At 43.8% G+C, this 22,757-nt stretch overlaps 2 protein-coding genes across 14 annotated transcripts in view; one reads left to right on the top strand and one right to left on the bottom strand.

Annotated features, from left to right (window-relative positions):
* MAPT (microtubule associated protein tau) overlaps positions 1 to 6,320 on the top strand; it is a 156,513-nt gene extending 150,193 nt beyond the window's left edge. For all 10 annotated transcript variants that reach the window (XM_051994914.1, XM_051994918.1, XM_051994919.1 and 7 more), the window contains one exon: positions 6,058 to 6,320. In XM_051994914.1, coding sequence (XP_051850874.1) covers positions 6,058 to 6,273 — 216 coding nt within the window. In that variant the 3' untranslated portion in view covers positions 6,274 to 6,320. The remainder of the gene's footprint in view (positions 1 to 6,057) is intronic.
* A 9,563-nt stretch (positions 6,321 to 15,883) lies between these two features.
* Positions 15,884 to 22,757, bottom strand: part of KANSL1 (KAT8 regulatory NSL complex subunit 1) — a 184,125-nt gene continuing 177,251 nt past the window's right edge. For all 4 annotated transcript variants that reach the window (XM_051994909.1, XM_051994910.1, XM_051994911.1 and 1 more), the window contains 5 exons: positions 20,793 to 20,914; positions 20,448 to 20,505; positions 19,999 to 20,111; positions 17,895 to 18,147; positions 15,884 to 17,581 (listed from right to left, as the gene is read on the bottom strand). In XM_051994909.1, coding sequence (XP_051850869.1) covers positions 17,354 to 17,581; positions 17,895 to 18,147; positions 19,999 to 20,111; positions 20,448 to 20,505; positions 20,793 to 20,914 — 774 coding nt within the window. In that variant the 3' untranslated portion in view covers positions 15,884 to 17,353. The remainder of the gene's footprint in view (positions 17,582 to 17,894; positions 18,148 to 19,998; positions 20,112 to 20,447; positions 20,506 to 20,792; positions 20,915 to 22,757) is intronic.

A 22,757-nucleotide genomic window follows, 5' to 3' on the forward strand; every position in this document is an offset into this window, starting at 1 on the left:
TCACTGCTCTGTGAGCGCTGGAGAGGATGTGGTATACCAGATGGCTGCAAGGCAGGCTGCAGTTTTTCTGGCTTGTGTATTTGGCCAAGAAGAGGAGAGGTGTCCAGGTTGTCTGCTCTCGCCTTCTGGGACTCTCCAGCTCTAAGCCTGGCCTTGCCACCCCCTAGGAAGCTGCTGACAGGCCCCACGCTCTGGTCTGGGAGCCTGCTTACGGAGCCAGTGATTGTGGGATGTCAGATTTGCTAGCAACTTAAAGATCCTGTCGTCCAACTCGGAATGGAGACCCTCTTGTTCAGAGCTGTCATTGTATTGCAGAGTAAGGATCAGAGTCCAGGTTTCTGCCTCTCAGTCCATGTTTCCTCAGTTCATATATTCAGCAGACATTTATTTCAAGCCTGTCATGTTTGAAGCACCAGAGGGTGGGGAGATGGGAGAGAGGAACAAGACCTAATTTGCCTTCTTATGTCTTGTAGTCTAGCACTTATATCCATAAGTTAGAGGGTATGAATATAGGTATATATGTGTATATGTATCTCTCTGTGTATAAATATACACATATGCACTTATAGCTATATTTATACACAGAGATAGCTATACACTCAAAGATACTTTCCTCACAATACACATACAATATATATATACTTATATTCACATACACATATATACACTCAAAAACTTTTTTCTCAATACACATACATAGAGTTTCATCTAATAGTTTTACCTCTGATTCCCACTGAGATAGATTATCTCAGATAGTACAGAGACAAAACTTCCTATGCCCTCAATCCCTACCCAAGGAAAATTAAATGTGAAAAACAAGTTCCCTTCAGTTTTCTGGAATTGATGGGATAGACTTAACTTCCCTTTTCATCTGTGCCCCTTCTGCTTCAGACTTTAAGTTTGGCAGTCAAAGAACCAGAAGCTCAAAAAAGAGTGGGAGAGGGGGGCACCTCAGTGATGCCATGGATAGAGCACTCCCTTGAAGTCCCTGTGACCTGAGTTCAAATGTGACCTTAGATACTATGTGACTCCAGCAACTCACTTGACCCCAAATGCCACTTTCCCCACCAAAAAAAAAAAAAAAAATCATGGGGGAATAAGGCTGTGGAGTCAAAAGGAAAAAGTTTTTATTGTCTGTATGAGCTTGGGCAAATACTTGTTCTTCTCAGAAACCCATTTTCTCCTCTGTAAAATGAGGGTGGGTATCTCCAGGTGGTTCTCCTGGTTCTGCTCACTTCCCTCTGTCAGCTTTTCTTGAAATTACCTTTTTCCTCATTTCTTATGTTTGTTCAGCCATTCCCCAATTGCTGAGCATCCTTTTGGTTTCTATTTGTTTGTGACCACACACACACACACACACACACACACACACACACACACGCCGTTAAAAGCATTTGTATACACACAGGGCTTTTTTCCTCTTTTTCTTTGATCTCTCTTTCTTTGAAGCATAGGCCTGGCAGTGATATTACTGGTTAAAGGGAATGCAGTGTTTAGTAACATTTTGTGTATAATTCCATATTGCTTCCTAGAATGGTTGGTGCATCCGCATGCCTTTTTTTCTCTCCAATGCCTCCAATATTTGTCACATTTGTTCTTTTGTCAGCTTTGCCAGTCTGATGAATGTGTGAAACAGAATCTCAGAGTCGCTTGAATTTTCAATTCTCTAGTTATTAATGATTAAGAGCATTTTTTTTCCCGTGGCTAGAAGTACATTTCAAAATCTGTAGAATTAGTCTCTCAGCCCTTGAGAACATATTCATCAAGAAGAAAGGATTTCCTCTATACTTGAGGAAGCTGTTTTTTCCTCCTTTTCAAAGTGCAGTTTTCACTTCCCATTTAATATATTGGGGACTGACTTTGGGTGATTATCAGCAGTATTGCCTCAGAGGGGAGAGGCACTTTGGGGGTAGTGGCTAGAAAGCTGGCATTGAAGTCAGGAAAACCTGGGTTCAAATGTTGCCTCTGTGTTACCCTCTCATTCAGTTGAAGCTTCCTTATGTTTTCCCTCTTCCTTTGAAGTGAAAATGCTGAAAAGTAATATGACTGCATTCGTCAAGTAGTAGAAGGTCAACTTGTTGGTCATTTACAAGCATCTCATATTTAGAATATCGGTATTGGCTGTGTGACCCTTTCACCCTCGTTGTGAAAGTCTCTTGAGACTTAACAAGTTTCAGCAAAAATATTGACCATGCACTGACAGAGGAAGCATGCTAATTGGGGAGGTTCCTATATAAATTAAATGGCAGGTCCTTATTGATGTTGCTGTTCGTGACCCATATATAAACCACAAATGGGTCACAAACAGCATCATAATACTCCTGTGGTTTGCTATTTCCTTCTCCAATCCACTTTACAGAAGAAAAAATTGAGGCACACAGTGTTAAGTGACTTACCCCCACTGTCACTCAGCTAGTAAGGGTCTGAGGCTGGGTTTGAAGTCAGGTCTTCTTCAGCTCCAGGACTGGAGCTCTAACCACTCACTGCACCGACTAGCTCCCAGCTCCTATACCTCACCTATTGCTTCATTAATCTATGGTAAGGGAGAAAAATAAGCAGAACCCCTATATTTAGTCTATTCTCCTCCGTAAAATTTTGAAAGTGACCTTATATTCTGGACTGCTATTTCCTTGGGTTGTGTGTTTTCTCTAAATCAATGTCAAATGTGTGCCGTTTGAGGCCGTACCTCTTGGCCCTGCATGGTGCCGATTGCTTTCCATTGGCCAGAATTCAGTCTTTTCCATGTTCCGTTCCCTCTCTTGTCAGCATGAAGGGGATGGGTCAGAACCGTGATTGCCCTCTTCCCGTCTTTATCCGGTCCTCTCATTAGTATTCATTTTGATCTGTGCTTTGCCAGGGCTGGAGTCTTAACAGCTGAACAAAAGCAGCTCCCGTATGGGTAAGCAGTCATTTCCTGTCTGGTAAGATATAACCAATTTCAGTTTTCTAGCTATTGTTCAGTGCCGGCTTTCATCGTTGGACTCATTATATGTTATTTGGGGGCATGAGATTGGTGGGAAATATACAAGCTTTTACCCTCTTGCACTGCTTATTCTTCCAGCCATGGTTTTTAATGTTTTTCACTGTTCTTCCCTATACCCACTTTTGCTTTGAATCCATCTGAGTATTAAGGTCTATGTTGACTCATCTCAAAAGCTCCCAGAGCCCTTCCTAGAATTTTTCTCGTTTCTTATCCTCTGCAACAGATGCAAATAATCTGCAGTTTCTTTCCTGGTTGTCTTGTTATGCTCATCATAAGCACAATGAAATGATGTTTTTCTGTTACCTTTGGACTCCTGAGCCAGCTCTTTTGTCTCTCCAAAGAGAATCTATTAACCATTTCCCCATCCAGTTGAAGCTTCCTTATGTTTTCCATCTTCATTTGGAGTAAAAATGCTCAAAAGAAATATGCTTGTGTTTCTCCAGTAGAATGTCAGCTTGTTGATCATTTACAAGTACTTCACATTTAGAGTATCAGCAACTAAATGAATGTTTATGAATGGTCTACAAATTGTTTTTTTTTTTTTTTTATCATTCTCCAATCCCTTATTATTACTCCAGATTGAGGAAGGACTGATCTAGGACTGAGGGCTATTCAAAGTTTCTCTTTGTTTCATGGGTTTTAAGTGTTCATCAACTAATGGCCATACTACTGGGGATTGAGTCTGCCTCTCTACTTTTAGCTATGTTGGTCTTTGGAAACTGAAGCCTTTCCATAGGGTAAACAATGTCAAGACCCATGCTCTGCCAGCAGTGTTTTCAAGACCATAGGGTTATACAAATTATAAAGTGCTGTCGAAATGTGAGCTGTCACATCAATAAAAGAATTGGGCAATTGGAGGGAAGAGGAGAAATCCCTTCACTGCATTCCTCATCAGAAGTTTAAAAAAAAAAAAAAAACTGTACTCATTCAGAATTTCTAATCAACCAGTGTTATCATTTGCCTAAATTAGCCTGCTAAATCAATTGAGTGTCAGCCAGATGGCAGGGGACATATTTCACCGACTGAAAAGATAATATTGAGTTTCAGAATTTTTTTAATATTTGGCAGTTTTGTTGTGCAATCATTTCAGTTGCATTTGGCTCTTCATGACCCAGTTTGGGCAAAGATTAACTAGAGTGGTTTACCTTTCTTTCCCCAGCTCTTTTTACAAATGAAGAAACTGAGGCCAACAGAATTAAGTGTCTCATAGCGTCTGAGGTTAAATTTAAACTTGGTTTGATGAGTCTTTCTGCCTCCAAGACTGGCATCACCTGGCTGCAGTATAAAATTCTAAATATGTTAATATTATTCGATCTTCACAACTCTGTGAAGTATGTGCTGTTATTATCTCCACTTTAAAGATGAGGGAACAGAGACTGGGAGAGGTTACATGGGTTGCCCAGGATTACATGACTGGTACCTAAGGTAGGATTTGAATTCAGGTCTTCCTGAGTTCAGTTTCAGGGCTCTTAACACTTTATCACCTAAATTCCTATATATATTTTGTTCTCCTCTCTTCCACCTCCTTCCAATAGAATATAAACTTTTAAAAGGGATTTTTTTGTCTTTGTATCGTCTGTCCCTATGGCTCTGGCACATAGTAGGAATTTAAATGCCTGGAGAATTGTTAAGTCACTAAATTAAAACTGGCCACTGGTATCTGTTTTGGCTAGAGTGGTTGGTTATTTGAACCCAGAGTCTTTTTTTCAAATAATTTATTTTTTCTAATTAACATTCTAAAATTTTGAGATCCAGATTCTCTTCCTCTTTCCTCTGTCTCTTCATTGAGAAGGCAAGGACCTGGAACTCTTAAAACTTTTTCTAAACAGTTCTGAACCTTTTCCTAAACAACACACTCACAAAGAAATCAGAATTAATGAGGCTTGATTGGGTAAACTTAATTCCAATAGCTTCAGGAATAAAAGCATTGAGATTGTCTCCTCTGGTTAAAAAAAATAGTAGGTACTTAATAAACCCCTACTTTCCTTCCTCTCAGCCTCCCTTTCTTGCTCTCCTCTCTCCCTTCCTTCTTCTTCCTTTTCTTCTTTTTCTTCCCTCCCTCTCCCCCCTCCTTTCTTCCTTCCTTCCTTTTCTCCCTTCCTCCTTTTCTTCTTTCCTTTCCTCCTTGCCCTCTTCCATCCTTCCTTCCTTCCTCCTTCCTTCCCTCCCTTCCACCATTTTTTCTAGCATTGTGAACTTGCTGGCACATCAAGGTTCTAACGTGTTCCCTGTTCTCTGCTGGTGTACCCATGTACCTATTCATACCCAGTCACATGTAGACCTCCCCCACCCCTTTTTTCTTCCCTTTCTCGTGACTGCCTTCCATTCTATTCATCAGGAACTGGACGGGTGGGTATTATGGTAGCACTCCCAAGAATCATAACCGCCTATATAAACACATAAGAAATGACAGGAGACTTAGCGGGTGGGAGTAGGTGGGGAACCACTGAGCCCAACCCCTTCATTATCTGAAGACCTAAGAAGTCTCCGCAGCCTAGTGGTAGAGCCTAGGCTAGCGCGCTTTCTTCTAGGCCGTGGGCGGCTCACATCAGTAGGTGGTTAGAAAACAGTGATAAAAAAAAGATGACCTCCTCTTCCTCTCCCCCCCACTACTACTATTAATTGGCATTTATATAGCACTTTAAGGTTTGCAAACAACTCTATAAATATATCCTTTTATCCTCATAACCACCTTGGGAGGTAGGTGCTATTGTCATGCCCATTTTACAGATGGAAAGATTCTAAGTGCTTTGGCCAAAGTCGCACAGCTAGTATGTGTTGGGTGGAACTCCCGACTCCGCTCCCAGCGCCCCGCGGGCCGTAGCCTCCCCTTCTGCACTTGCTGTTTGATTTCTCTCCTCCCCGTAGGGCAGGCCGGCGGCTCCCGGAGCAAGGCTGGTCGTGCCCCTCGCCTCCGTCCTGGGTCCTGAGAGGCGGCACGGCCGACTGCCTCGGGAGTGGGAGCTCAGCGTGACTCCGGCCCTCGCAGCGTCAGGCTCTCCTGGCCTCTGAGGATCGGGCGAGCTTCCCTCCGGCCCCGAGGTCTCTGATCCCGCCCCTTTTTTTCCTTCCAGATCGAGTCTCACAAGCTGACCTTCCGTGAGAACGCCAAAGCCAAGACTGACCACGGGGCGGAAATCGTCTACAAGTCGCCCACCATGTCCGGGGACACCTCCCCCCGGCACCTCAGCAACGTCTCTTCTACCGGAAGCATCAATATGGTGGACTCACCTCAGCTCGCCACGTTGGCTGACGAAGTCTCTGCCTCCCTGGCCAAGCAGGGCTTGTGATCTTGCCCAGCAGTGTGGTAATCATGGAGAGAGGAGAGAGAGAAAGAGAGAGAGAGAGAGAGAAAGAGAAAGAGAGAGAGAGGAAGAGAAAGAGAGAGAGAGAGAGAGAGAGAGAGAGAAAGGAAAAAGAAAGAATAATTGTACAGCCCTTCTTCCTCTGTTCCTTTCCCAGCTGTTTCTCACAGATTACCTAATTGGTTAATGATTTAACCTGCTGTTGGCCTCGGTGGCTTTAGCTCCAGGACCTTAAAATCAGTGATGGGAATAAAAGCAAATTTTGTCTTTACAAATTGAATTCTTGGGGCTAACAGTTATAATAAATTTAAATTGTTTTTCAAAAGGAAGCCACACCCACATTTTTCTAGGCCAATTCGATTAAATTATTCTTTTCTTCCCCTCCTCCCCCAAGGTGGGAAATGCTTTTCATGCTGCTGCTGGCCAGTTTCAGGCACTGGGCCTGGTGCCCATCTCCTCCTAGGCCTCCTACAGCAGTGAGCAGCAACGGGTTTGAAACCTGCCTTACCTAGAGATTCACAGAGACCCCCAAGTCACGTTTATGTCAGAAGAGAGTGAGAGAGAAAAAGAGAGAGGGAAAGTGGGTGGCACTGAGCCCACCCTCCTCTTATTATCCGAGCCCAAAGGAAGACCCGGAAAGGATGAGCTGGGATAGCCTCCTTCGCAAAACCGAGTATTTAAGGCGCTTTCTAGGGGGACATGGAGCCTTGTGTATTGCTGGGGGTGATTGCTGGGGGATTCTGCTGCTGCTGCTGTGCTTTGTTTTACGGCTCTCTGGGGAAAGGGGTCCTTTGACCCCCTTGAGCTTGTGAACCACTTGGGAATTCATTCTGGGCTTTCTGGAGCACACTAGGAGTTTCTTCTGAAGACTGCCCTCCATGCAGTGATGGGATAGGAAGGATACTGAGCCTCCTCTTGAAAGTATTGACCTTGCTGTCCTGAAAGCAACAGGAGGGGCAGGGAGGCTTGTTTATTTGCTTTTTTGTTTTTTTCTTTATATCCAGAAGGGTCATGATGCAGGGAGAAGAAAGTCCTAGGGCTAGAGTGGTGGTGAGTGGCTTGTCCAGAGGAACCACTATGCTTTAGCATCGTGTACCTGTCCTATCTTTGTCACAAGGCTCAGAGGACCACAGCCTTTATTTAGCTCTGTAGCACAAGGGGAGACAAAGACTTGCTCTTGACTGGGATAATTCTTCCCCACCTTTTCCCTCTTCTCCCTTCCCCAATTCTTAAAACCCCAGAGGTGTGAAAGGTATAACTCGAGACCTCCCAGATGACTGTCAAGAGGTTGATGCTGAAGCCCTATGCTAATTCCTGTGACATGGTTAGGGGAAGTGGAAGGTGCTGTGGACCAAACCCCCTTTCCCCTTCTTCCCGTGCTGCTGAAGGCCGTTTTTATGCTCTCAGTATATGTGCTCTTGGAATATTCATCACAGTGTCAGTGGTTCCTAAGCCCACAGCTTCAGTGTTGCCATAATACAGCCATGCCCCCTTGTCCCGCTTAAAGAGCCTCTCAGCAAGTCCCTGAGGGTCCTACCCTCTGGCATGGCAGCCCCCCAAGCCTCTTCAGCTTGAGAACAATAGGAGCACTCTTGCCCTGCCCCTTGCTGGGGTAAATCCTATCCTGGGTGTTGATCTGGTTGGAGGAAAGCTTTCTCTTTAGGGGAGAAGCCCCCCCACCCTGTTGAGCTCCAGATTCTCTCTCCAAACCTTTGCTTGTCTGTAATGAGCATCTGTGGCTCACTGTTTAGCATCTCTCCCTTTCCTAACTGAATCTCAACCTTCCTTATAGCCCCTAAAAAGTCAGTTTCTACTTCTGGGCAGTCATTGATCCTTGATTTTATTGCTTCATGATTTCCTTCCAGAAAAAGTACTGTGAGAATTGAATTGACATTCTCAAAGACAGAGCTGGTTGAGAGCTGGAGGATGCAAGCCATTTCAGGAGGAACAGGTGCTGACCCATTCCCCCCATGGCCCATTATCCATTACCTGTCAGTGAGGACCCTGCCACTTCCAGACACAGTCACCAAATCCACTTCCTTTCCAGTGTACTCTCTCCTTAGGGAAGGTATCTCTACCTTCTCCCACCCTTATCCCTTCCAGAGGATGCCCAATCTCTCTCTGCCCCTCTCCCCACCAACTCCATATTCAATTGAAAGATGCTTCCATGTTTGAGCTGTGGAATAAGTGAACAGAGGCTTCTCCTTCCTTTATTTCCTCATCAACTTGTGGTGTATAGTTGCATTTGTCTTGTATATGCTTGGAATTCACCAGGGTGATGATTGTAAAAAAGAAAAAAAACAAAAAACAAAAAAAAAACGCATGTATCATTAAGTGCTTACAGAGAGGACTCTAACCCTTGTGTGCACCCAGGGGCCAGCCGTCCCCCACCCCGAGCACAACGAAACAGTGCCAAGAGTGAGAACTGAATTCTTAGTGTCCCGAGGGCAATGGGTCCTGGGGGACTCAACAAGCCAGCCCTCGGCTGAGCACCGAGAACATCCCAGGCACCGCTGCAGACCCCAAGCAGAGGGGCAGTCGCCGGCCTCAGGTTCTTGGAGGAGTGGGGAGAGGGACATGGGAGGAGGCGCAGAGGACCGTCATGTCAGCTCCTGACTAGGCCTTCTTCGTCCCCGGCCCCTCGATGCAAAACTGGCAGATCTGGAGGAAATTCAGTACCCCACGGACTTGGCCAATTCCCCACTTGTGGAGTTTGATGAAACGAGGCTGTCCTTGCACTGCTGCAGAAAAGCAATGGGGCCTCCCTGCCCCTGGTCACACCATGGAGGGTTCACACCCGTTCTTCCCTCCACATGTCCCTTTGAAGATAGGTTTTGGAGAAAATGAATACCGGTCAGGCCTGTGGACGGCCAGATGCTCGCACCAACTAGAGTGGAGCAAGGCAGCGTGACTCTGATGATCCTCATGCAGACTCTCCCTTGGGGGTTTGCTGCTGACATGCTTTGGGGCAAGGCCCAACTTCTCTGGCTTCTGTTGCCTCATCCTTCCCATCAGGGGCTGAGGATCTCCTAGGAGCTACCCTCTTCCCCCGCATCCCAGCAGGAGGTGACAGATTTTCCTCTGGGGAAGCCGGGGATTGGAGCCAAGGGAAGTGCTGGGCCTGAGAGCACCTAACGGGGGTCACAAGGCCGAGCCGGCTGCCAGAAGCCCTGCAGGGGCCCGAGCTGCCCGACTGGCCATGGGGGAGCGACTCCTGCTGAGCTCTGAAAGTCAGAGCTCGGCTAGACTTTAATCTAGGCTTTCTTGGACCTGGTAAGGCAGGGGTTGGGTGAAGGATGGCCAGAGCCCACGTGGACACAAAGGATTATGCCAGAATGCTCCAGGCAAGTATAGAGTCCCTGACAGCTCAGCCATTCTGGTGACAAAGATGAGGGGAGCAGATGGGTGTATCAGTGAACAGAGGTGGCAGGATGGTTCAAACTTAGTTACTTTATGAAAATGTATGTTAGTACCAGTTTATCACATTGTTTCATACCGTTCCTTGCTCTTGTGTGAGATGAGAAAATGAATTTTCCTGGAAAATCCTATCTTGAAGGGAATGCACACCGTAGCTCTCTGAAAATCCTTCCCAGCAGGAAGCAGCCTCTCTGGGTTAGCCAGGCTTGCTCAGTCGGGCTCTGGTCATTTCATCTTGGGTGTTCTCAAATCTCTCCAGGCACAGCTCTAGGATTGGGCTCAGACACTGCAGCCTCAGAGGCTCTCCTTCCCTTCCCCTCTTGCCAGGAGGTTTGGAGCAGCTCAGTCACAAAGTCCTCCAACCCATCCCGAGCTGGCCTAGGGAAGCTTCCCCCTGCTGAGGAAGGCCTTCCACCTTCATGCTGGCAGCACCTTTTGTTTCCCAGCTACAGGTCGCACAAGCCAAGCCCCATACTGGAAGCTTGTGACTCGGCAAATGCCCATGAAGTTGGCCAACTCCCTGCCGTGGAGGGCTGGGGGCATGGGAGCGCACCTCCGGGAAACCCACTCGTACATCCTTCCGGGGCCCCGGGAAGCAAGCTCTCCATGTTGCTCTCTCTTGTAGCCTCAAGTCAAGGCAGGTCAATCAGAGGGGCCTCTAGGGAAGGGAAAACGAATGTGATTTTGTACCTTATGGAATTGCTGCCCAAATTCAGTATTTCTTCACTTCCTCCTTCCCCATCTTGCTTGGAGTAGTATAATGGGGCAGAAGAAGTGTTCAGGCCCCAGGAGCTGGATTGGAGTCTTATTGCCTTGAGACAACACATGACACAGGTGCCCTCCACAGTCTTTATGAATGGATCAGGGAAATCTTGACTTCATCAACATTGGGTTGGCTTTTCTTCCCCATCCCAACAACAGCTGGAGGAGGTAGCTGGATTTGTAACTTAATGAGAAAAATTCTTAAAGGGGCTTTAGTCATAGCAAGGTAGGAATGATCCATCTCCAAGCCATCAAGGTCAGCCACAGCCACTGGCTTCTAGGGACACAATCACCACCACTCAGCAAAACTTGGGGTGGGGTTAAATAAAAAGACCTGCAGCCCTGGTTTTTCAGTCCTCTCACCTAAACCATCCTCACCTCATCCTGTATTGAATTCCACTTAGATCATCTCTCATTATTGGAATCTATTTCCTGTTTGTTCAGTAAGATAGTAGAAAATTTTAAATGGGCAAGACAGCAGGAATCTTGGAGCTGAGTGTACTGACCCTTAACTTTTTACTCCTTCAAAACCTTTGTTGACAGAAGAGGAAGATGGGAGACTCTCTTGCGAGTGTGCGTGCGCACACACACACAACGCACACACTACGCACACACTCATGTCTTGATGAAAGCTGCCCACTATGAGCTTTGGGGCTCATAACCAAAAGTAGTCAGAGAACTTTGGGGAAATCTTGAGGACTGGCCAGACTTCAGAATGGTCTTGCTTCAAATACCGTTTTGGCCCAGTCTTCCTCTGTCCGGTTCTCCCTCCTCCCGTATCCTTCCTTAGACCTGGGGAAGCCATTCATCCCAATGAACTTCTGAAAGAACCCATGTCCAGAAGACACGGGCTTCCTTTCTTTCAAGTAGCTGGATTCATCTTTTTCCACCTGCCCTGTGACTGCTGAATTAATTTACTGCTCACTTGCTATGGGGAGTTGGGAGCAGGCAAATTACTTTTCTCCTCAGACTGTTTGAAAAGGGTTAAAAATGGGCATTGCCCTTTTATTTATGGCTTAATCTTCCGGGGCTTTGACCCCACAGGGAAGCACAGTTCCTGCATTGTAATCCACATGGTTTCCTAATTAATTTGGGGATGGGGGTGGGGGTGGGGGTATTGAACTCATCCTAGCTTAGCTTCCTGTCTGTGAATGTCCATAGTATTGTGTGTTTTAACAACTGGTTTACACTGTTGCTGTAAAAGTGAATTTGGAAATAAAGTTATTACTATGATGAAAATAAAATACTTTCTTTGTGGAAGGAGGGAGGGTAGGAAAGAGGGGTGACAATAGAGAGGTCTCCAGGACATTGAGAATTATTGTGCTCGTCCTCTTCTCCACAAACACGGGATTCGGTTTCAGAGTCCAGTGTCATTTACCTAGGTAGTCTCTGAAAGGTGACATCACCTCTCAGATTCTCCATCCATCCAATGAGGAGGTCATAGTAGGTGATGTCCAAGGTCCCTTTCAGCTGTATCCTATGTAAACATGCATATGGAGTTATTTTGACACCCATTTTGCACTTTTAGTGGAGATTTCAGCATTTAACCTTAACATTAGCTGGAAAGATCAAAGCCGATATCTGAATCCCATTATCACTCAACAGGGATCTCGACCACCACTAGCACTTAAGGTAAAAGACCACAGCCGTTAAGTCATTTTTCACAGGTTTGTCACCAGAAGGAATCCTATTCTGGACTTTAGCCTTAAAGGAGCATCTCAGGAACAGGGCCAAGCACAGAAACACTGCTAGTACTTGGGCCCCGTGTTTCCCATATGACTTAAAAGTCAAACATCCAGAAGACCCCCTGGGAAGCAGGACAAATAAGGGAGAAGAGGTTATTTAGGAGCTTTATGTGGACCAGGAACCCTGGAACTGGATGCCTCAATTTTCAACAAGTCACTCAATTAACACTGCAATTGGACTGATGACTGATAAGCTCTACATCACATCTAGATAAAGCATCTGTACCCAAGATATAACTCACCAAAACCCAGGAGAGATGAAGTACTGAACTTGAGCTTGAAATTGTTTTCTCATACAAGCCTCATAATATGTTTGCACAATATTCCAGAGTAACTGGAACAGGTCATTCAGACCAAAGTGCTTTTTTTGAATAACTCTGGGAATAATCTGGATTGGCATGTAGGAAGTGTATTCAGATGAAAGTATTTCCCTGATGATCCTCCTTATAGAAATGAGACTGTCATCTCTGGTGATATAACTGGAACCCCAAATTTATATAGCTTCAGCAACAAACCTTTCTCTTCCAGTCTCATCTCCTACAGAATCTAGATGTTAGGGAAGGCAAAATTTTCCCATGCTTGTGACAGTTAATTGCTTCCAAATTGGGGTTTAGGGACCCCATATTCTTCCTGCTATCGAGTTTAACTTGATACCTCAGTCTTGGTTTTTTCCTTTCATATTCTCTAGGTCCTCAAATGACAATTCTCAGCTCAACACATGCAGTAGTAGTTACTGTAGACAGATGCTAAAAGTATGTAGCACAACACGGAAGGCTTGGGTTTCTTTTGTTACAGGACCGCTCCATAGGGTTCATAGCATATTCATATGTCAGGGCTTAAGAGAAACAAAGCCCCGTGGTGACTTGGCACCAAATTTAGGTTTAGCAAAATCAGCAGGTGAATGTGGGCAAAGACTGCTTCTCTTCAAGATCCAACCATGTGTTTTGACCCACAATGAATCCAGCTCAGAGCCCATCCCTGTCCAAGTCTTGAGGGGGAAAAAATAGGGTATGGAACTAAACCAATAACCTTATAAGCAGAACTCAAATACAGGAAAAAGAAATGGGAGAACAGAAATGGAAGTGCAAAGAAACTCACTTTTCTGATCTGAGTGTTGAGAAAAGATCATGATTTAGACATTTTCAACAATTTTTGTGAGCATTTTATATAGCACTTTTAAGGTCTGTGAAGTGTTTTAATATGGTAACTCATTTGCACATGAGTTAACATGCAACAAGCTACATAGAGAAGGGAGGGAAGTGTTGGAAATAAAACACATAAGAGTTTGAATGTTGGACACCTTCAGTGAACTCAATCACACTGACAGTTTTTAGATACCTGTTCTGGGCCTGAATGGGTTAAAGGGTGTTACCCAACAAAACAGATGAGAAAACACAGCAAGGTACTTCATGCATTTTATCCTCTGCTGTGGGCCTACAGTGAGCCATCACACCAGCTCTGCCAGCATATACATCCACAGCACACACAAGCTGGAGGCAAAAGATCAGCATCCTGGATTAGGAGAGGCTGGAGGATGTGGGGATCCCCAGTATATCACCATGACAATTGTCATAGGACAGTCTACGTATTGACTTGGGCATTCTTTTTTCCAGTAAACCAGGTGGCAATGGTGAGGGCTCAATAGATGAATTGAGGAAACCTAGGTTAAAGGACTTGGAACTGGAGCATGGGCAGAGGGGTACAAAACTTTCAGTACCTTTTAGGGCAGGCCTTCTCAAACTATTTCCACTCACAACTAAATTTTTTTTTTTTTGCCTGAGAAATTTTTACATGACCCTGGATATAAAGATGTATGAAATAGACATACAAATCATTCATTTACTTGATTAAAAAAAATTATAAATTCCCCATATTGTTACAAGACCACATAAGGGGTCTCAAATCAGTTTAAGAAGCTGGACTTTAGAATTACATTTGATGGGGAGGAGATGAGAAGGGTTAGGGTTTGAAGAATTTGCCATACTATGGTAGCTTAAGGAAGGAATTCTGGTTCAGGAAAGAACAAGATTTCTAGCCTCTCAGGTTTCTCTATCCTGAATTTCCTCTATTGGGGGGGAGGGAGAGAATTTGTGAGAATGGGCAGATATCACCCTGGCTTGGGATGAGGGGAGTTTTTCTAAACACAAAATAAGCAATCAGCTTTGTTCCTCACCCCAAAATGGATGCAGGCTTTGTCAGGTGTAGGTTCTTCCCCCACCTGCTCACCAATACCTAGAATTCTAACATCAAAAGGTATCCCTTTAAAAAACACTAAAGGCTTGGGCATCTCCTGTTACAGGACGGCTCCACAGCTTTCTCTGCACATTCATATCAGGGCCGGACCAAATCGTTAAGAGAACCAAAGCCTGGCACTGAGTCTGAGTTCTGCCAAGTCAGAAGTTGAATGTAGGCCCCCTGACTCTCAAGTCCAACCCACCACAAGCTACTCTCAGTCACTGAATGATAATAAAGAACCACAGCTGCTAATTGAGCCAGAATGGAGGTGGGGAAAGAGGCCTAAAGACAGCTAGCTGTCAGTGATTACAAAATTGTGCCAGTGTCTCAAAGCACTAGTTCTCGTGTCTTAGGAGACAGAAAAATGGCATGCCATACCCAGATATGCCCTCCAGGAGCATTAATATTTAAGGAGTCATTCCCGACAATTTTCTGAGCCGGGCCACTGCTAGGATGGGTGTCCGAGGCTGCACAGCAGCCACCCAGGAGTAACAGCCAAAACAACGTGCCCAAGTAGCAACCAGAATTTGTTAAGGGGTGGGGGGAGAGGAATCTGCCCTCCCCCACTTCAAGGTTTCCTCATAAAAGACAGGGAGATGTACAAATAACTCCCAATTAGAGACACTTGTCTATAGTTGAGATGGAAGTGAAGAATCTTTTCTTTACGCACCACTGATTAAAATTGAATTCCTCTGATGGCTTATTAAGTTCTTTATGTAATCTCTTTCCTTACAACAATCCTGTGAGGTGTTTTCTAAGTTACAAAGTCTTGGGTAAACAAAGTCTTGCACCCCAGCCCTGTTTTTCCATGCTCTGCATCCAACCAGTGTGCTTTCCCCTGAAGCCCCTTACTCATCTGGCATGTGATTAAGTAACTGTGAAGTGACTCTTCAGTCCCACCAATGATCCAACCCAACCTCGGTAGCAGTAAGTGCCGCTTTTCTTTGGAAAAATACAGACCTCTGGGCCTTTTCTCCTACCAGAGTCAAAAATTGTACTTTAGTAAAGGTGACCTAATGGATCCTTTCTGTTTGGCTTCCTCTGATGAACGTGTTTCCTGGGTCGTCTTTTGGGAATAGTTGGGACATCCACACAGGGAGAAAACTTATCTCTGGGAAACCTTGTTGGGGGTGCATATCACTGTGCACCAGATGGTGATTCACTGACACTGGCTTGTGACAGAGAAAAATAAACTCTGAAGTTCCTTCTCACTCAAATTCTATGCAGTTCTCCCTGTACCTGGCTATGACTGGTTTCTGGAACTAGCTGCTTTGGTCAGCCGGGAACCCAATAAATCCTGTTTGCCAACAAAGAATCCAGCAAATAACATCCTGTAATTTTTTTTTTAATTTTTTTCCCATTTTTTTTTCTGCTTTTTTTTGGGAAGCACTGTTCTGTGCTCTGTGAACAGAATCAAGACATTAACAAAGATCAGCTTCTCTGAAGAAAAGCATTTCTATAGAACAAAGACAGCTACGGATTCCTGCTGCCATTACACAGCTCAAAGCAAGAAAAGAAAATATTTACAAAATACAAGGTAGGGACTTTTTTTTTTTTTTTTTTTGCATTTTTGTGGGTTTTTTTTTTTTTACAATGCTAAAAGGGTTATTCAGAATTTTCAACCTTATAAATAGAAGAAGCACTTATGCATAGGGATATGGTGCATTATTGTTTTTAAAGAAACAATGACAAACCCTTTAACTAGCAAACAGAAAAAAAAGTCACTAATGTTGAAAATTGTGAAAAAACCCCAACCATTAAGCAGTTCATCTATTTTTATACGATTACAAAATGGCCAAAAAAAAAGTTATGTCCTTTGTTTTTCCTCTTTTTGGTGATGTAATTATACATGAGACAGGCACAAGGCTAAGAAAGATGATTTTTGGGGGGTGGGGGTGGAGAGAGGTGGGGGGGTAGAGGTGTTTGATGAAAGAAGAGACTAGGACATTCCACAGGCAAGGGCTTAAGGGATGGGATCATGAGAAAAGAGCCTAATTGAGACAGACTGAGGAGAACTTAGACATGAAGGAAATGTGTTTAACTGACCATTTGAGAAGTTAAGATGACTAAATTTATGCTTCATTTTCAAACCCTCCTAGTTGGCTGATTGGGGGATGGTAATAAAGGTTGAACCTTAAACCCTGCCTGTAAAACAAAACAAGTGAGAAATGTGTACTCATGTTATGTGTGTGTGTATGAGAGAGAGAGAGAGAGAGAGACAGACAGACAGGGACAGAGAGAATGAGACAGAGAGAGAGAGAAAGAGAGAGAGAGAATGTGAGTGAAAGAGTGAATAAGAGAATGTGAGCAGCTGAGTTGCTATAGTTAAGGGGTCAAAATAAAGGTGATTAAATGCAGAAGGAAAACTAGATGGTTCTTCTAGCCACATAAAAGGGAAGCTCCACCTGTTTACCTGAGGCCTACACACATTTCAGACTGCCTCAAGCAAGCTGTTAAGTAGATCTGGTGGGAGTCAGTGCTGAATATGAATACTCCAATGCCCATGCCCACATCAGCACTCTAATGCCTGGGTTTCAGGTGACAAAAACATGTTTTAAGTAAGGAAAAATGAATCTGAAAGTTCAGTAAATCAGTGGGGCTGGGAAGCATGCTAGAACCAGGCGGGGTGGGGAGTTAGGGGTGGGAAGGGTCTTACCCAAAACTTTTGTTTGCCAACTGGAGGAATAGTCCATTTAGGTGTGCCACAAGACAACATGAAAACCAAAAATGAAAGGGGAAAAAAGGAAAGGGGGAAAAGACCAAAACAGTTTCTAAACTCCTTAAATTCACTAAAAACTGTGAAAATTTTCGGCATATGATGTTTGAATATCAAACACAAGAGATTTCTGAAGCTTTAATGCCAAGTTAGTGAGTTCATTTCAGTTGGACTCTCAAACTCCACTTGTTCATCTGTGGGTAGGGCGCTGCACTGTGGCTGATGATGATAGGTGCCTGCTCTTGAAACTTGCAAGAGGAGGAGAGGTGGATGCACTGTCCAGCTCCCGGCCTCCCTTGCCACCTGGGGTACGCCGAGTACAACGGGCCGCCCGCTCCTGTGCATCCAGTTGGTCTTCACACTCTGCCTGGGGGCTGTGAGCCAGGGGAAAGCTGCGCCGCTCCCAGGGTTGGACAGTCTGCAGAGCACAAAGAGAGTGAGTTTGGGCAGGACTGTGATGCAATTACCCTCAGTTTGTCCTCTCTCTACCTTTTCTGGTCCACAATTCATAGATCATGGCTAAGAAAGAGGAGTGAGAAGTGGGGAATCTACTTTTGTCTACAGAGAATACCTTCTGGATAAAATTTTTTCCAAAACCAGCATTAACCTCTAAAACGTGCCCAAGGTCTTAAAGGAGAACAGGGCAGAGGACAAACATAGAGCTCTGCACCATCATTAAAAGGACCCGATCCTCTACCTGCCCCAGCTCAGAAAGCCATGAAGTCACTTACTTGTTCATCCAGTCCCAACTCTGGGGTGGAACAACGAGTATCTTCAATGGACAGATGTCGCAGGTTCTCTCGGGCTATAGGAGTGAGGGAAGCAGAAAGCAGGTCTGGGCTGATGGGGCTTCGAGGGGACTGACTGTGGGAAAACTCTGAAATTGAGTGGCTATTGCTGATATCTGGAGAAGCAGGCTGGGGTGTGGAAGAGTTGGCATTGCCCAGTTGTGGGGTTGTTCGGCCATCTGATGACCTATAAGACCTGCACCAAGGAATTCAAACCATAGAGTCAGAGGGATAGTGTTCCAATACATCCAGTCATCCAGTTCTTGATGTAAGGCAAACAACATAGGATAGTTGCTCTATCCATTTCCAGGATATCTCACATTTCCCAACTTTCCTTGTAATGGGACCCTAGTTTGAGAAGACTGACTAGACTCAAAGCCTTTCTTTTGTGAATAATACAAAAACACAGATGGCAGGCATAGAAAGAAATAAGTATTCTGCTTATCACAGACACAAAGATACAAATACACACACACACACACACACACACACACACACACACACACACACACACACACACACACTCTGCATGGATAAGAATGAACAAAAGCCAAAAGCCCAGGAACATTATACAGACGGACACGAAGAAAAACCTAAATAATGCATCATCAAGAAACAAAAATGAAAGCCCCATGTGGCTGAAATCTTAACCTAGTTTGAGACATGAGGATTCTTTGCTACTACAACATTGGAAATAGAGGCAAAGTATAGCAGAGACTCTGAGATAAAACAAAATACCAGGATGCATCTTCCTAAGCATGACTGTGTTATAGAACTGTATTGGGTTTGAATTATACCATGTGAAATCAGTTCTATGATTATGTATAAATCACTAATACCTCAGACTAATTTTCATTCTCTTTAAAGTGGACACAAATATCACATTTAGTATATACTCTTGTAGGGTTGTTTTGAGGATTGTATGAAAATGTGAGACATGGCTCAAATGTACATTCTGGTAAGTGATCCAGGAGTTGAGGCTGAGTATCTTGCCAAAAACTTCAGCAGATTTGCTGGGGTTGGTAAAAGACAAAAATGAAGTGATAAAAAGTGTTGTTGAATGGTGTACAGAATCAAAATCATCCCCCTTCCCACTCAAAGTAGGGATCAGGTGCTTGATCAATCTCAATCCTTGGCTTTAGGCCAAGAACTAAATGAACCTGAACTTATATGATACTGTAGGAAACTTAGCCAAACCAGAGGGGTTATCTACAAACTATCAAATTCTTTTAGAACCGGGGTCCTTCAGAGATTCACTCCCTTTCCTATAACTTGATCTACTAAGTATTTCCTGAGGATTCTACAAGATAAAGCTCTATATCTATCTCTATCTCCCAAGTGTGTGTTTCTTGATGATACTGCATAAGATTAGACAGAATAGGAGCTTTGAGGCCCCTGCCTCTGGCAGAGGCTGCTTTCTGCTTTTCTCTGTACCCACACTGCTTAGCACAGAACCTGGCACATAATAAAAGCGTAATAACTAATTGTAGCTCTAATGATCATATAAACATCAATTACTACTACTATCGCTATTATTCTACACCACAAGACGATAGATTAAAGGTCTCCAACCCTTTGCTATACTACACTCCCTTCAACTAGCAGTCACACTGATCCTAGATACACAGCATTAGAACAAAATCTTCATAAAGATAGCACACACAATAGGAGGCTTCATTATGAATGCCTAAACTACAGGTCCCAGTAAACTTCAGAGGGCTTTTTATTCTTTCTAAATAGAACCTGGTCCCAATTAGGAGATGGTACTTGAGAAATAGATAACCTCCTGTTCAATAAGGACCTTCTCCCATGAATCCTCATGAAACAAGTAATTCAAATATTATATTGTCTTTTTAAAGATATACTGCTTCCCCTAAATCAAATACTGATTGGCTTACCATGTGTTACACAGGGACATTTTACCATCATATAAATGTTACTGACAGAGTGGATCTACCTGGTACTTTCCCCCATAGGAAACAGAGAAGTCTTGCTAACTATTTATCCTCCATTTCCATATTGATATTCACTTGTCCAGGTACACTACCTGCTACCTCGCCGCTGGGGTGGCACACTTGTGGTCCACAACCACCGTGCTCGCTCCATCTCCTCACACTTGGCATGCAGGGCTGCAAAAGCTGCATCAGAGAGGTCCTCAATCTGCAAGGGAGCAGGGACATTGGCGGTGTTTCCTTTCCCTTCTCCCTCCCCCCACCCCCAACTGACTAAGTCTAGATTCCTCTGTGACATTATATCTGGCCTGAGAGAAAGGCAGAGAGAGAAATGGCAGCAGAAAGAGAATGAAGGGAGAAAAGGTAGGTTGGTATTTATGTTTGAGGTGGGGTGGGGTGGGATGACTTCAGGGTGAGGGAGGATGCAAGACAGGAAAACAGTGTCAAGAGTGCAGAAAAGAAGAGCTCCCTAAGTCTAAGACTTTATTACAGTGTGATATCATTTGGGACACAGGGTTTAATCATAACATTGTCTGTGTCATACCTCCTCATTCTCCTCATCAGGATTCACCTTTAGAGACTGAAGATCCACTTCCCTCCAGCTACAAAACACAGAGAAAGGCATAGGAGAGGTGAGATGACGCTCATTTAGAGTGGGAATCGATCAAACAAAACAAAACAAAAAAATGCCTGTGTATGGGCACATGACCCAGACATCAGCATGGGCAAACATGTTAACCTCTGCTAGGATGTGGAAAATTACTGCACCACTAGGGGGCCACCCAGAGACACCTTCTCACCCATGTGTCCTATGTACTAAAATAACATCACCGAGAATACGTGCCATGAGGAAAACGCAAGGATGGCTGTAACAAGCAGCAGGGAATACCTGGGTGTAAGAATCTCCTTGTACTGTAGCTTTTCTACACGTGTTGTTGCAGCAACAGACATTGGGATCACAATGTTGTTAATGTCAAATGAACTTTCTCCCCGTCTCCTCCTTACAGGTTGCTGCAAGGTAATAAAAACAAGTTTAATATGGATAATTCCTGCAGATTTCAAACCAATTTGTCATGAAATGATTAGTATAACAAGTGTTCAGCTAGGCTGCCTATCCTAGTTACAAAAGGCCCTGATGCTAGGTGGGCTATAGTCGTGCCAAACATGCAACTGATAACCCATGTAGTGACTCCTCCATTTTCCATTACAGGCAATTTATCATATGAAATTCCCCACAGATTAAGAAGTCAGTTCATAAAGGTAGTTCAATCATTAGTAGCACTGCATAAACTTCTTTTTATATTTTTAATTCACCGCTTTCCTATTATTCTCCTTTTCACTGTCCGTCCCCCTATCCCCCATTTTTTTTTTTTAATAGTCTCAATGATACTCAAGCTCACAAGAATGATATATCTGGTCTTCTAGAGAGATGGACCCATCTAAACAGATCAGATGGCAAGTACTATTGAGGGCACAATCCCTGGGGAACCTGGAATCCCCATTCACCATCCTCCCATCCCTTTTGATGGTTACCATTTGTGAGGCTTGGGGCCTTTGGCTCAGATCACAGTTGGCAGAGGTTAGTGAGAGGATCAATGGGTGAAAAGCTGCAACAGGGAGCCAAAATACAGTCCTTCCCTAAGTAATGATTTTTAAAGGAAGCCAAAAAGATTCAACATCCAACAAATAAAAGGTTTCCCTGGCTAGCAAAACAATAAGAATGTGCACCAGGTGGGAAGCTTAAGGAGTAATAGAAGGAGGCTAATGCTTCCCTTTTAGCGGGAAGAGAATGTCCAGTTGGCCCTGCTGCTCAAATGCCCCCAGGAAGGCAGGTGGCCAATGCTGTGGTCCTAGAGGAGACTAGAAAATGAAGAGTAAGCTGTCAGAGGCCAAAGGCAAACAGTGGGATGACAAACATGCTGCCATGGTGACCATACAACTGCAATCAAACTCAAAGCACTAGGGGAGTGGTATCCTGAATATGGGATGAAGACACCAGGAGAAAAATGACTTCCTGAACTACATGGACCTTGCACAATAATTTGTTTCAATCACTTAAGAAGTTTAAGAAAAAACAAAAGACAAATGTGGGACAATAAACAGTTATGGATCTCCATAGCTAGACTTTCTGCCCTGAGCACTGTTGCTTTGTGACCATAATCCATTAATTTGCCCTCTTTACCTGCTTCTCTCTTTAATTCCTCATGGGAAATTTTCAATTTTAAGCCAACTTTATAAAACCACTACAAAGTGGTTTGTAAAGTGTTTGTAAAGTGCTTTGTAAATCACAAGATAATTTTTGGCTAGGGATCACTGAAGCAAATTACTTTTGATTGCCCTCAAAAGTAGATTTATTTGTCAAGTTCTAGTACAATGCATGTTGGACCGACCATATGTGTATGCATCCCCCAAAACCTAGCTAGTTTTAAAAAAAATTTTCCTTTATTATCATGTTCTTGACTCACACAAATATGAACATTTCTCCACATACAAGGAACAGAAAAGAGAATCTTCACTACATATGCATTGTCAAATTTAAGAGAGTAGATTTCCAATACTAGGTATTCCTTTCCAAAATTTCTTCTGCTTTCTTTTGTGAATTCTTAACCTTAAAAAGACCAAGTAAAATCAACCGACTCAGCACAAATTTTTGTCCACAAAACAAAAGAGAAAGTGAATATAGATTATCATAAAATTTTTGCAACAATTGCATCTGGTCCCTTCTAATACAAAAAAAAATACACTGATGTTTCCTTTCTTCCTTTTCTTTGGAATCACAATGGCTACCTCTTCTCCTTTCAAACTTTTCCCTTAATACATATAAGTTACACAAATACACATGTTAAGAATCTGG

This window comes from Antechinus flavipes, chromosome 4 (assembly GCF_016432865.1).
Source record: "Antechinus flavipes isolate AdamAnt ecotype Samford, QLD, Australia chromosome 4, AdamAnt_v2, whole genome shotgun sequence".
NCBI classification, from domain to species: Eukaryota; Metazoa; Chordata; class Mammalia; order Dasyuromorphia; family Dasyuridae; genus Antechinus; species Antechinus flavipes.